At 38.8% G+C, this 12,728-nt stretch overlaps 1 protein-coding gene across 1 annotated transcript; it reads left to right on the top strand.

The window, feature by feature from the left end:
* Positions 1–5,801: 5,801 nt before the first annotated feature.
* Positions 5,802–11,942, top strand: gatd3l (glutamine amidotransferase class 1 domain containing 3, like). Its single transcript, XM_088624719.1, has 7 exons — positions 5,802–6,033; positions 7,729–7,781; positions 8,562–8,675; positions 9,494–9,625; positions 10,090–10,182; positions 10,549–10,714; positions 11,693–11,942. Exons 1-7 carry the CDS (start codon positions 5,917–5,919, stop codon positions 11,825–11,827), a joined length of 810 nt encoding a protein of 269 aa, XP_088480845.1. The 5' UTR covers positions 5,802–5,916; the 3' UTR covers positions 11,828–11,942.
* The last annotated feature ends 786 nt before the right edge of the window (positions 11,943–12,728 follow it).

The raw sequence follows: 12,728 nt of genomic DNA, 5'->3' as shown, positions 1-12,728 counted from the left end.
AGGAATATTACAAATGACAAATTTAAAATGAGCAAATGAATGTGGATACTGTACAGCACTCTTGTACGACCTCTGAAACATTGTGTTCAATTACACCACTCACAACACACAGGTGCCACTGATACCTTGGGAAGAGTTCAAGAAGTTCGGAAGAGTAACCAGAATGTTCATTTGTCTCAATTAAAGTCTTATACAGACAAGGTTAAAGGAACTGAATGTCTTTCTGAATAAAGGAGAATTTTACAGGATTTAATTCAAGGATTCGCAATCCTTGAAGGCCTTGACAAAATCAATTTAAGGGATTACCTCAAGTTGAAGTATGTAAAATGGACACCAGCTCATGAGAGGAAATTAAGAGTAGATCTGTTTAGGACTGAAACAGGCTGCAATACCAAAATTACTCAGCCAACATTTTGAAGCTGAGCATTTAAGATCATCAAGAAAGATGAGTTTCTTATGAGGATTAGGAACACACTAAACAATTTCTAAGTAGTTAGAAAAGTCAAATTGCCTACTATTGTTTGTTTCCTTTCTTATGTTTTAATGAGATTCCAGAAGCCATGGATGAATTATCCAATTTAGAGAGTTTTGTAGAGGATGAACTGGCTATGAAGTCTGCCTGAATTAAATCGTATACTGATCCTTAAGAAGTCCCTATTCATTATAAGCTCAGTTCTACTTTGGAATAAAACAGACAATCCAAAACCATCCCCAGCTTCCAAATTCTAACATAAATCATTGATATCCAGCTTAATGGACTAAAACAGCAGGCTTCAGCTCTTCTTATACTTATCTCCTCTCCCCTCAGCAATTGAGAGCTATATGATTCAGATCTTCCTTTAAAAGGATAATGCTCATCCTTCACGCCCTCATTCCATTAATGGAGGTTTCATCTAAAGGTTGAGGCAGTTGATATCCATGTAGGTAACACAGCCAAGATCGATCTCTGTGAGCAGCTTAGTCCCTCTGAGCACAGGGACGGCAGGGTTGAGGTTAAGCACCTATTACTCCCACTCATTCTTTTATGGCAGTAGAAGCTCAGCAATCTGCTTTCTCAGTCTAAGACGTGCCGAGGATAACTTTGCACTGGTACGTGGGTAATGTGTATTTGTACATGAAGAACTAAGTTTTTTTTTAGCAGCTGGAATATAGAATTATTTGCAAAGCAGATATATTTAACAAGAGGATAGAAATCCCAGAAAAGGAAGCTCACCTTCTGTATTTGTCCCTCTGTATCTTGGACAGGGATCTCAAGGGGAAGTCTGTTACTTTGCCTTAAAAAGTATAAAGCTTCTTAAATACACAATTATGCATTCCTAAGTACAATACCCCAGTAATATTTTATTTTGAATATTCTGTAGAAATGTGGCCACCATTTTGTAAAAAAGGCACTGCTGCTCTAGAAACAGTCAAGAGAAAAGCCAGAAGACACAGAGAGATAAATCTGATTGGAGTGCCACCCTGTGTCTTCTGGTGTTTCGTCCAATGAGGCCTTTAATCACTAATTCTTGCCCGTTATTCATCTGCTTACTAGTTTGGCCTTTTTTCTAAACTCAGTCCTTGGTATGAATAAAAATAAAGTTAAAGTATATTTGCAACATAACAGAACAACAACAACAGAACTTCATCCCCACTCCTAACATGATGATTAAAAATTTGCTGTGTTATTTTTGAATATATATTTCTTAATAGGTGATCAGTTACAAAAAAGAACAGCATGGACACTGCTGGACCAGATCTGAGAACTGCTGTATTATCTGACGGGACTCAAGGCTGAAGCCCAGGAAACCTTTTTCTGTCTGCCTCTCAGTTGAAGTGAATCCACAGCACAGGGGAAAAGATTTGTTTTGGAGATGATGAGTAAGAATGTGTCTATTTACTTAACATACAATATTATTGTATTTAGTTCTTCTTGATGCAATTGGCAGACAGTTTTTCCTTTCATGCTTCTAATGGTAACTAATGATTCCACTAGTGCTCCAGGTCTAAGTGATGAGAGATCTTTCATGCCCTCTTTAACCAGGTGACATCAAGCTCATGACTCGGCTTGGGTTCTGCTTCATCCTTAGAAAAAATAGGAGGGTTTAGATATGGGCAGGTTACCCATCCCTGTAAAAAATGACAAATTTAAGAAACAGAAAACTCAATATTACCAATATACAAAACCAAACACTATTTATAGCTGCTTCAACATTTAGAATCTCTATGCAATGCACAGGTTTTATTAAGTCACAGATAATGTATGATAAAACTATTAGAGTCAAATTACCAAAACAGTAACCATGTAATAAATCACATAGTGAAAAAAAAATCAACAAAGCAGATTTTGGTTCTTCAGAAGACAGCAAGAATATAGTTTTAAAAGTGAAAGACAGAATTTAGGAGAGTAAACTCAAGAATACTAAAATTAATTTCTAAAAAAAGCAAGTGAACTCCAAGAAATACCTAGGATTTTTGCATGAAGAATGATTCTTCATTCACTTCTGATTGAAGAATGTTTATAATATTGACAATACATGATTAAACTGGCCCTAACAGTACTTTAGTACCCCGGTGTCCTGGCCAAATTTCCAATTGCCCCTTACCAATCATGGCTTCCTAATAATCCCCCTCTATGAATTGGCTACATTACTCTGCTCTCCTCCCCACTGATAGCTGATGTGTGGTGAGCGTTCTGGCGCACTATGGCTGCCGTCGCATCATCCAGGTGGATGCTGCACATTGGTGGTGGTGGAGGGGAGTCCCCATTACCTGTAAAGCGCTTTGAGTGGAGTGTCCAGAAAAGCGCTATATAAGTGTAAGCAATTATTATTATTATTATTATTATTTATTCCTGTGGCATTTGGTCAGCAAGCAATTGGACAAACTCATCTTTATTTTAGTTTTTCCCCCACATGAAAAATTAGCTCCATTATAGTACATCTAATATTCTAAAACATGAAATGTCATAAATGGCTGTTATCCATAATATCTATACAGTTTTTACAAGTCATTGAATCCGGTGACTTGTTTCTAGAAAACAAATGCCTCTTAGAAATAATGACACAACCAAGATCACTAGTTCTAAGGGTATTGATCTTGTCTACTGTAGATGATCAGTATTGGATGCCTGTTCATACAGTATGTACACACAATTGTTACTTGTGGTTACTGTAGACTTTTACACTACCTAAGTTATTGAGCTCTTGGTGGACTAGCACTTTCAAAAAATGAGTCAAGCATCAAATACCTTTAAAAATCTCTGTATTTGAAGAGGTTTCTGCCCTTGGCTGTGAGGAGACAATCTCAGAGACAGAGATTCTAATTGCAAAGCTCTTACTCCATCTAAGAGCATTATGAGGTAATAGGCTTAGAAGGACACATTTACTCAATCAGCCACAGACACTGCAGAGAAGTACACATCAAAGATTTTCCCTTCTTGGCCCTTTTACCATACTACTACAGTATGTACTACTACATGTTTCACTATTAATCAACTTACTATTACAATATCCTGAAAACTATGGTACATTCTATGTTTATTATTAATTTAAGCTTTTTATTTATCTTATTTACTTGACGTAATTGGATGTGTGTATTTTACAAGCTATGAAAAAAGTATTCCTATTTCCTGAAATGATTGAGATGCTACACTTATATATCACCCTTCCATATAGGTGGAAATTAAGGAAGAAATTGTATTTGTAAAGCATCAAGCTTTAGCTTACAGCTTACAACAATACAGAGTCACATGGGCAAGGCAAGATAGATCCTGAATGGGATGCCAGTCCATCACATTCACAGACACCAATATACACACAATTACACCAGGGCCAGTACGTCTTTGGACTTTTTGAGGAAATCCACACAAACAAGGGGAGAACATAATCACACAGCTAGCACCCAGCTAGAATCCACAATTCAACTCAAGGCCCCAGGGCTGCAAGGCTTCCACTGCGCCACACTTAGATTTGATTTATTCTTTCTGTTTCATCTTTACAATTTTGAGTTGAATTTGCAGCTTCCAAAGACTGAAAAGGATCTAAGTGTTGCACAATGGGAATCTTAAGTAAAATGTATATGTCATTGCAGCATGTTACTTTTCAAAATTGTGGCATTATTAACAGCAGCTTGGGAATGGTGTCAGCACACAACAGAGTGATTCACTGTTAAGGTGGAAAGAGTTTGTTTGGGTTTTCTCCAGGTGTTTTGGTTTTCTCCTACCCTCCTAAGAAATACCAAGTGAATTGTCATCTGTTATTTGTCCCAATTGTGTGTATGTTTTCACATACTTGTGTGTGAATCTTGAAATGAACTGGAATCTTGTTCAGAGTGTATCCTACCCATTTTCTGCTGGATGAGACCCCCAGCTCACTGCAACCTTGTGAGCTGCAAAGCAGAAACTGTAATAATGGATGAATGGCATGTGTACTTAAACTAAAATTGGCTTAAAGCAGCAGAAATAAGAATTACTCTTCAATTAATATTAATCAGTTCATTACTGGGTGCATTTTCTTGACATTTGTGGGCTGTGCAATTTTACTGGTGACCCTTGACCAAGGTTTGAAGACATCTGAACTAATAACTTTTGAGAGAATCTTAGGATACTTTAAAGAAAATAAGTGTATCACTTCAAAAATATTCCTTTTTGTAGCTGTCTCACAACCAGTGATGTTCTTAAGTGAAATTCCACTTTAACAACCACTTCCTTTGTTTTTGCTACCTTGGAACTGCTGTTTCAGACTATTTCTCTTTCTTTTCATATGTGAAGTATCATTCATTTATTAGTGTTTAGGAATTATACTGACATTAAGAATAAAATAAGTTTTATATTGCACAGCTTTTGGGTCATGGGTTTGATACTAGCTTGATATGGCTTGTGTGTGGAATTTTTATGTTCTCCTAATGGCAAGGGAGCTGTTTCTGGTTTCCACCCACAGTCCACAGACATTTTCAGCTAATTGGCGTCTCAAAATCGTGAGATGTCTAACAAAAGTATGTGAATGCACGTGTGTGTGTCCTACGATGGAATGCTGTCACATCCAGCTTTGATCCTGTCTTGAGGCCTACCTGCCTCATCCGATACTTTGGCAACTTAGTGTAACTAAAAGTTCATTCAGCCATTTCTCTAAAAGTGCCCAGAGCTTGAACCTCAAGCACCTGTCCAAGAAGCCTGTTTCAAACACCTGCAACTCTGTGTGTAATTAAATACTTCCTATTGTCTATCCTAAACGAGTTTCCAACTTTGATTCTTATTTCTCTGCTGAATGTGAAATAGTCCCTTGGCTTAACACTATTTTTGATCCTTAAGATCTTACATGTGTGAATCAAAGCTCTTAATCTCGTTTTTCTAAACCAAAGATATTTAGGTCCCTGTCTGTCTGGGTACAAAAATGCCCTGAGATCAGAAATGATCTTTGATTTACACCATTCTAAGGCTTTTGAAAATGAAATCATAATATTAAAATAGTATAGCAATAGGTTCACCTTCCTTGACAAATGACTCTTCAAATTTACAGCCTGAGGGTCTAGGGATAACTAAAGGTGGTTCTTAGAGTGAAGGAGACTGCTGGGTCTTTGACTCTACAGGTACTGAAACCGGAAACAAAAACCGCCGGGTTACAGCGGGTTTAATCGGGTGTAAAGGGGAGCTAGAAGATTATCAAGCAACCTTAATGAGATTCATGTCGTCGAGGTATAATTAGAATAGTGACTGGAAAAGGAAAAGGTTGATTCAGAGCAAGAAGTTTAAATGATCTCCTCAGGAAATAAGCTTAGAAGTTACGTCAGACGATGCAAGGTGAATATAAGCTGTCTTCCATGGCAGCTCCACGCCCCGCTGACGGACGGACGGTTCGGTACGGTTCGACTAGGCTCCTTGGTCTGAATTCGTTTTTTCTCCAGGTCTTTAAACACAGGCTGTGAAGGAAGAACACCATGTTGGCATCAAGAGCTCTGCTGGCGAAACAGGTAGCGGCTGTCCTCACCCGCCAGCCGGCGTGCCTGGCTCACCAAGGAGACTGGGGTAACTGGGGCAACACCAACGTCGCAGTGGTAAGTTGTAGGGGCATTGAGTGGTAAAGTGTTCTGAATGTGTGGAACCGCAAGACATTTATTTATAGTCCCCTTGGTTATAATACCAAAGTTACCTGGTGAAACCAGCAAAAGTTTCCTACCGATAAAATGTTAAAATAAAAGCAATTGTTAGGTTTTTGGGAAAATGTAATGAAGCACAAAATGTATAGACGGAATCTGTGTTTGCAGAGTTGCAGTTAATTGAATACAACTTCGCTCCCCAAAGAGTAAACCAACCAGTGCAAACCAAGGGGAAAAAAGGCATTTGTTTCTGTTAGAAATAAATGAAAAGCTTTGTTATTTCCCCTGGATGAGTAGGGATCAATCGATAGTCAAAGCACTGTCAGGTATAAGAAGGAAAAAGTATATTTCAGTACATAAAGAAAAGATTTTACTCTGATCGTTGATTGAGTTTCAAACGCGTTTGAAGAATCCTTCGACAGAATGTAGGCTCATGAAGATTTGAAGACGCTGATATGTAGCATGGCCGTGTGAGATAACTGCCCTTTCAATTTAAGACAGGGCTATTGGTATTCAGCTCCCATAAGAACTAGCTCCAGATTAATTTGATTTTTAAATCAGAATACATTTATTTTAAAAATATTTGGAAATTTGAGTTTGTGTCTTTCTTTGGCATCTAAAAAGTTCAGAAAATTCAGTACCCACTTTGGAATTTTGGTATAGTTCTCACTTTGAACGAATTGTGGCCTACAAATTTTACACTCCTCTATGTAGAATCTGAATCTGGAAATAAGAACAGGATAAACTACGGCACATAAAATTATTATATCTAGTACTGAGTTTTAAAAAACGAATTTAGAGATTAGCATTTACTTGGGTAATTGATAAAAAAGATTGTAAAGTCCTCTTTTTATGTGCAATTAAAGCTCTTGACGCGATTTTACTATTTTATTACTTTGTGTAAAGACATGCTGTAATTGTGTTAAATGTGGCCGCTTTACTGCGGGAAGATAGGAATAGGTTATTCCGCGGACCCCCGGGGAGACCCGTCTCCCTGTTCGCTAATCCTGTCATTACCTTTTAAATCGCGTTTAAATCGCCTCCAAAATACATCGCTCATCGGATTATTTTGTGGGTTGCTAGAAAGTGTCTGCCTGCAACGTACACGTCTTGTATACTGTAGATAAACTAATCCGTTAGTAAACACTTATTACATGTTGTTCTTCATTCTTGCAATTTAGGTGACTACGTTTTTACACCTATTTTTAAACCAGAATACATCAATGCAGCAAAATAATCCGTCTACTATATTTTGATCTATCCCTATCCTATACTATCTCGATGCTATTTTTATGTGTTGCAAATAATAGCTATTGCAACTGTGTTAATAATTTATTAATTTTTATTCTATATTGATGCAGTCCGGTCCTTGAAACCGGAGATAATTTTGAAATCTTTGGTTTGGATTCACGCAACATTTAAATCGATATTTCTGTGAAATTTTAGTCCAGTTTCATCCAGAGGACCTTAACTTGATTGGATCAGTAAAAATAAAGAATACAATGAGAATTTAGAGCACAGGAACACATTATATACTGAATCCATACAGTATGTATATCCAAAGTTCCCCTATCACAATGCGTTGTAGTCGTCCCTCTGTACCTGTGTGTAGGTGGCAGCAAGTCTCTCTGACCCAGTTCTCTGTCCTCACAGGTGTTCTCTGGCTGTGGATGGTGGGATGGCACAGACGTTCATGAGGCAGCATAGTGAGTATATGAATACAAATAAGGTGTTAGGAAACTAAGAGGCAACAGCAAGTGCTTTCATTGATCGGATAATTGCACACATAACACTTTCCTGAACCGCTCAATATATTCATCTTAGGTTTATACCAGAAACAATATTTTGTAATTGCTATATTCTTCAGATGGCTAGACCTAGTGCATTCTGCAGCTGTGCTTAATGGGATCAGTATTAGAAATGCTGAAATTGTGGACCTCAAGTTTCTAAATCACAAGTGAATTAATGTTTTGTGTGAAATAAGTGGCTTGTGCCTTTCTCATCAGCATTGTTATGCTTAATTGATGTGTTCTAATTCTTTGCAGTACAGCCTTTTGTGCATGAAGAGAAATAGATTAAATCAAATTTGTATTTGTATTTGTATCAGGACTGTGAGGATAGGTACTTACTCCAGATTTGCACCATAGTTTAATAAAAATAAGGAAGGAAGAGCCCCACAGTTTTACTTCCGAAAACATTTGTCAGATGTCAGATGTCTGTGGAGCAGGAAACACGCACAAACAAAATGATTTTTTCTGAAGTTCCAGTTGCCATAGAAGCAACAAACTCAACCTTGCCTTTGTATTTTTGGGCTGATTGCCTATAGAACAGCAAAAACACAAAGAAGGAACACAAAACCAAGGCCAAATGTGAAAGGATGGGAGGCAGAATGCAGGATATTATTAACCATCGGCAGTAGCAATTCTGGAGTAATTCATTCAATGAAGTACTTAGCATCTATTAAACTTTCTCTCGTGGCCTTGTAGCACGATGTACCATCTGAGTCGGAATGGGGCTCGGTTCCAGATGTTCGCCCCCAACCAGCAGCAGATGCACGTCATGGATCACATGAGGATGCAGCCCATGTCAGGAGAGAACAGGTACAGATATGCCAGTACTCTGCAGTTACCTTTTCAGATTTTAACACATATTTCTGTCCAGTCTAACAGATTTTAATTAGATCTGTTAATCAATTTACCTCTCTCTGGAAAAAAATAAATGAAACTGGCTTTTAGCATATTTCCAGTTCTATATTTGTCAAAGAATCCTGATCTCTTTATTCCTATTTTCAAGTAATCACTTGCTACATTTTTTTTTTCATTAGGATAAAGATGTATGTTTTTCTGTGGCAATTTGTGCTCAATTGCTTTATACCTTATGTGGTAAAGGCTGTATTTTTCTTCACGATGGATATTTTAACCATGTTCTGCACATCCAGAACACCGTATGGGCACTCCACATACTGTATAGGTTCAAAAAATTTAAACATTTTATCGATCCACTAAAATGTCTCAAACATTCAAGGCTTAGTTTTTTATTGTTGAGAACCAGGATCAAGGATTAATGATATATTAGTGTAGTGCTCTCGTGATCAGTCCTCACCTAGTATACTGGAATGTGTGTGTGGTTTCTACCACAAACACTGACTTCCAGGAGGAGCAGGCTATTCTTTTTAAAGCAGCCAGTACTCCTGAATTGTAGCCTAAAGGGGCTGAAGAAGCCATTTGTGCTGTAAAGATTTTGTGGTCTAAGCACCAAAGACAAACACTAGTGCCCATACAAAGAGGAAACTCCTGTATGCTGGATCTGTAGTCTGCACCTTTTTGCATATCCCTATTAGCCAGTTAGCAGATGCAGTTGCAGATGCGGTTACGCTGCGATTGTGTTTGTTTTAATGTGTATGTGTGTATCTTCACAGGAACATGATGATGGAAGCGGCTCGCTTTACTCATGGGAATGGAAAGATGCAGATGCATGATCTCTCCAAGCTGGATGTCAACAGCTTTGATGCCATCATCTTCCCAGGAGGCTATGGGATTACCAAGAATCTGTGAGTGTTCCAGAGATTAGGGGTGGGCATAGAGACAGGGGGAATAAAGAAGAGGAGAAGCCTGAGAAAAAGATAGTAGAAGACAGGTAGAAAGATTGTCACAGGGTATTTCTGTTTCCCCTAAGTCTTCTCTCTATGCAGAAAATAACAGTTGTTTCTTGGCGCTTCAGAAAAAAAGTGTTTTTTTCAAGGGCCAGATCATCAGTTCTGCGATTATATTATTTATACCCCTTTATTTTTCAGACTAAAACAAATACAAATATATAAGTAAAATATTGTTAGCGGCAGTGTAAAACAGGTCCCAACGAAATTCATGCAGACAAATCTAAAAACAAGAAGGGTAATATTTATCACATCTCAGCTGAGTCATCTTTCTCATTGGAACAGTTGATTCATGCAATGATTTTAATTTATTTAGAGAACAGGATGTGAAATCAGTTCCATCTTACTTATGTGTGCTGCAGGTCCACCTTCAGCAACGACGGAAAGGACTGCAAGATTAACAACGATGTGGAGAGGGTCCTCAAGGAGTTCCACCGATCTCGCAAGCCTATTGGGTATGTACTCATATTGTAAAAAAATACAGTAGTATGATAAGGGTAGTATCGCTCTTATTGCGCTAGTATGTTGTAGCATTACATGATGTTTTATTACACTGTATTACATTACACAGCAGTATACTGCTTTGTTAGCTCTCCCAGGAGGTCTCCCATCTAGGTACTGGCCAGGCTCACACCTGCTGAGCTTCAGTGGGTTGCCAGATGTGAGTTGCAGGGTGATAGCTGCTGGCTGTCATGTTTTATTAATAGAAAACACTCTGCTCTATACTGTATGGTGCTGTATGATCTAGAATTGCAGTGCACAGTGGTCTCTGACCCTCTACTGTTTTATGCTTGTCTCTATGACCCTGTGCTGTGTTGCAGCCTGTCATGCATGGCCCCTTTGCTTGCCTGCCGCGTACTGCCAAGCCTGGAGGTCACCATGGGTCACGAGAGAGACGAGAGCAGCCGCTGGGGCCGCTGGCCTCAGACCAGCATGGTGCAGGCCGTCAAGAACATGGGTGCCCGTCACAACATCCGTGAGCCTTACATATCCTTTCAGTTTCACGCAGTTCTTTCAAATCCCAGTCTCACCTGCTTGGGGCACAGAGCAGCTGGACAAAGAAACTCGATGATTAAAACACAAAACCCTTGAGAGACACTGGGACAGAATGCCATTTAAATGCCTCTGGCATGCAGCTTGTGCTGTATTCGGAAGCATACTTTTGCAAGGATTTTCATATGCGTTTCTCTTTGAATGACCCTATGACCCTTGCAGCATGTTGGAATAGGGAGAGCAAGCACCATCCCAATTACAGAGAAGGTAGAAGTGCCACTGTTCTCTCTCCGTAAAGAAACTGAAGGAGTTTCTTTTAAGATTCATTTTTTCCCAGTTGTGAATCATTTGAAAGTACACTTTAGAATATAAAGCATGCAAGCAGAAGGGGATAGAGTATGTAAGGAAAAAGGAAAAAGACATAAGTGAGGATATTTACAGTGCTTTAAGGGAGGGCACTCACAAAACATTAAGATTATATGCATAAAATACTCATGCACCACATTTAGATTTTAGTTGAAATTTTAATTGAGCAGAAACATTCTGAACAGTTCAAATGTCTGAAATCTGTGATTTCAGGTAGACAAGCCTATGGAGAATATTTGGTAGAAAGGACTACATATTTTTTCTACAGACTTCACTTTTCTGGAAAACAGATTAAGCTGAGTTTGTGCAGCTAATGTGTGAACAGGCATATGCTGACAGGGCTGTGCCGGAACTTCTTCTGACTCCACTCTTTTTTCACCAAGAAAAGCTCTCAATTTCACATCTGGGCTGTTGTAGCACCGCTATCCACCCTGTCAACCCATTACCCCCCGTTTTAATTTTTAAATGTACTTCCATGTAGTTTCCACTTGTGCCTTCTGGTTCACGTTTCACTGCTGATTCTGAAGAATCATATCAGTAGGGTCACTTTGTCGGAATGCAATAGGTACCAATGCCTACCATGATCCTTAACCCTGGCTGCTTCACGAGGCCTATGTGGATGAGAAGAACAAGGTGATCAGCACCCCGACTTTCATGTGGGAGACCGACTACCACTACCACTACATCTTCGATGGCATCGGCAACATGGTCAAGCACGTGCTGCGCATGTGCGCAAAGTAACACGTGTGCACGGAAAGAACAAAGAAGTGAGATAGAGGGTAAAGGAAAGAGAATCATGCCTGCAGGGGAATGTTTTGACTCTTGGCTTCTGTTTTGCACACAATAACAGCAATAACAGTGCGTTGGTCATCCTCCACGGCTGCATATCAGTCAAGTGTCAAAACCTTTTCTGTCAGATGATTTACTTTTCTTTTAGATTACTGTGATGTGCCCTGATTTTAGAAATGACCTAATGTGCAGTGTTAATAAACCGTGAAGGGGAAGGCAGACTCTCTTGTGGGTGTAATTATTTCTCGTGTTTTTAAATGCATTCGCCATGCACAGCACAATTTGAATGGAACTGGATAATATAACATTACCACTGAATTATTTACAGCTGTGGTTGAATGTTTCACACCTCCTTAACGTAATCTACACAGTTTTAGCTGCGTTATCCACAATGTTAATGTGATACTAAATGATCTGACTACAGCTGTCAACTTATACAAGCAAGCCCTTTCTCTCCAGGGTGATAGGCATTCAAAATCCAGGCAAGGTCATTTATATGTCATCATTTTCTTAATGGGGAACCCTTCAGAGTCATATTTTAGGTTGTGGGCAGCAAGTGTTTTTTTTTAAATACAAACATTTTGAAAAACCTGTTGACAATGAATTCTAAAACTGAATAAGAAAACATAATAAAAAGGAAAAAGTCACAAGAAGCAGCCAGTTGCTACCATGTTAATGACTCTACTACTTATGTTCCTATAGATCCCAGCTGTTGAAGAAAGTATACATTACTGACTCGACACACGGCTTTTGTGTAAGAGATAGAAACCACTAGGTGGTAGAAGTGTGCTGCACATAAGGTATATAAAGGGACAGAAAAATAGACCAGACCCAGTGCTCAGGAATCAGTTTT

The sequence above is a fragment of the Lepisosteus platostomus genome, chromosome 3 (genome assembly GCF_059453375.1).
Source record: "Lepisosteus platostomus isolate fLepPlt1 chromosome 3, fLepPlt1.hap1, whole genome shotgun sequence".
NCBI classification, from domain to species: Eukaryota; Metazoa; Chordata; class Actinopteri; order Semionotiformes; family Lepisosteidae; genus Lepisosteus; species Lepisosteus platostomus.
Note: the sequence above shows the minus strand (reverse complement) of the source record. Positions and strands in the feature narration are given on the sequence as shown.

What these genes read in the sequence shown, in the direction of transcription:
- gatd3l (XM_088624719.1), top strand. Translation starts at nt 5,917, where the DNA reads ATGTTGGCATCAAGAGCTCTGCTGGCGAAACAGGTAGCGGCTGTCCTC. An exon ending in CCCATGTCAGGAGAGAACAG is followed by an intron (nt 8,676 to 9,493) that starts GTACAGATATGC and finishes GTATCTTCACAG; the next exon opens with GAACATGATGATGGAAGCGG. An exon ending in TATGGGATTACCAAGAATCT is followed by an intron (nt 9,626 to 10,089) that starts GTGAGTGTTCCA and finishes TGTGTGCTGCAG; the next exon opens with GTCCACCTTCAGCAACGACG.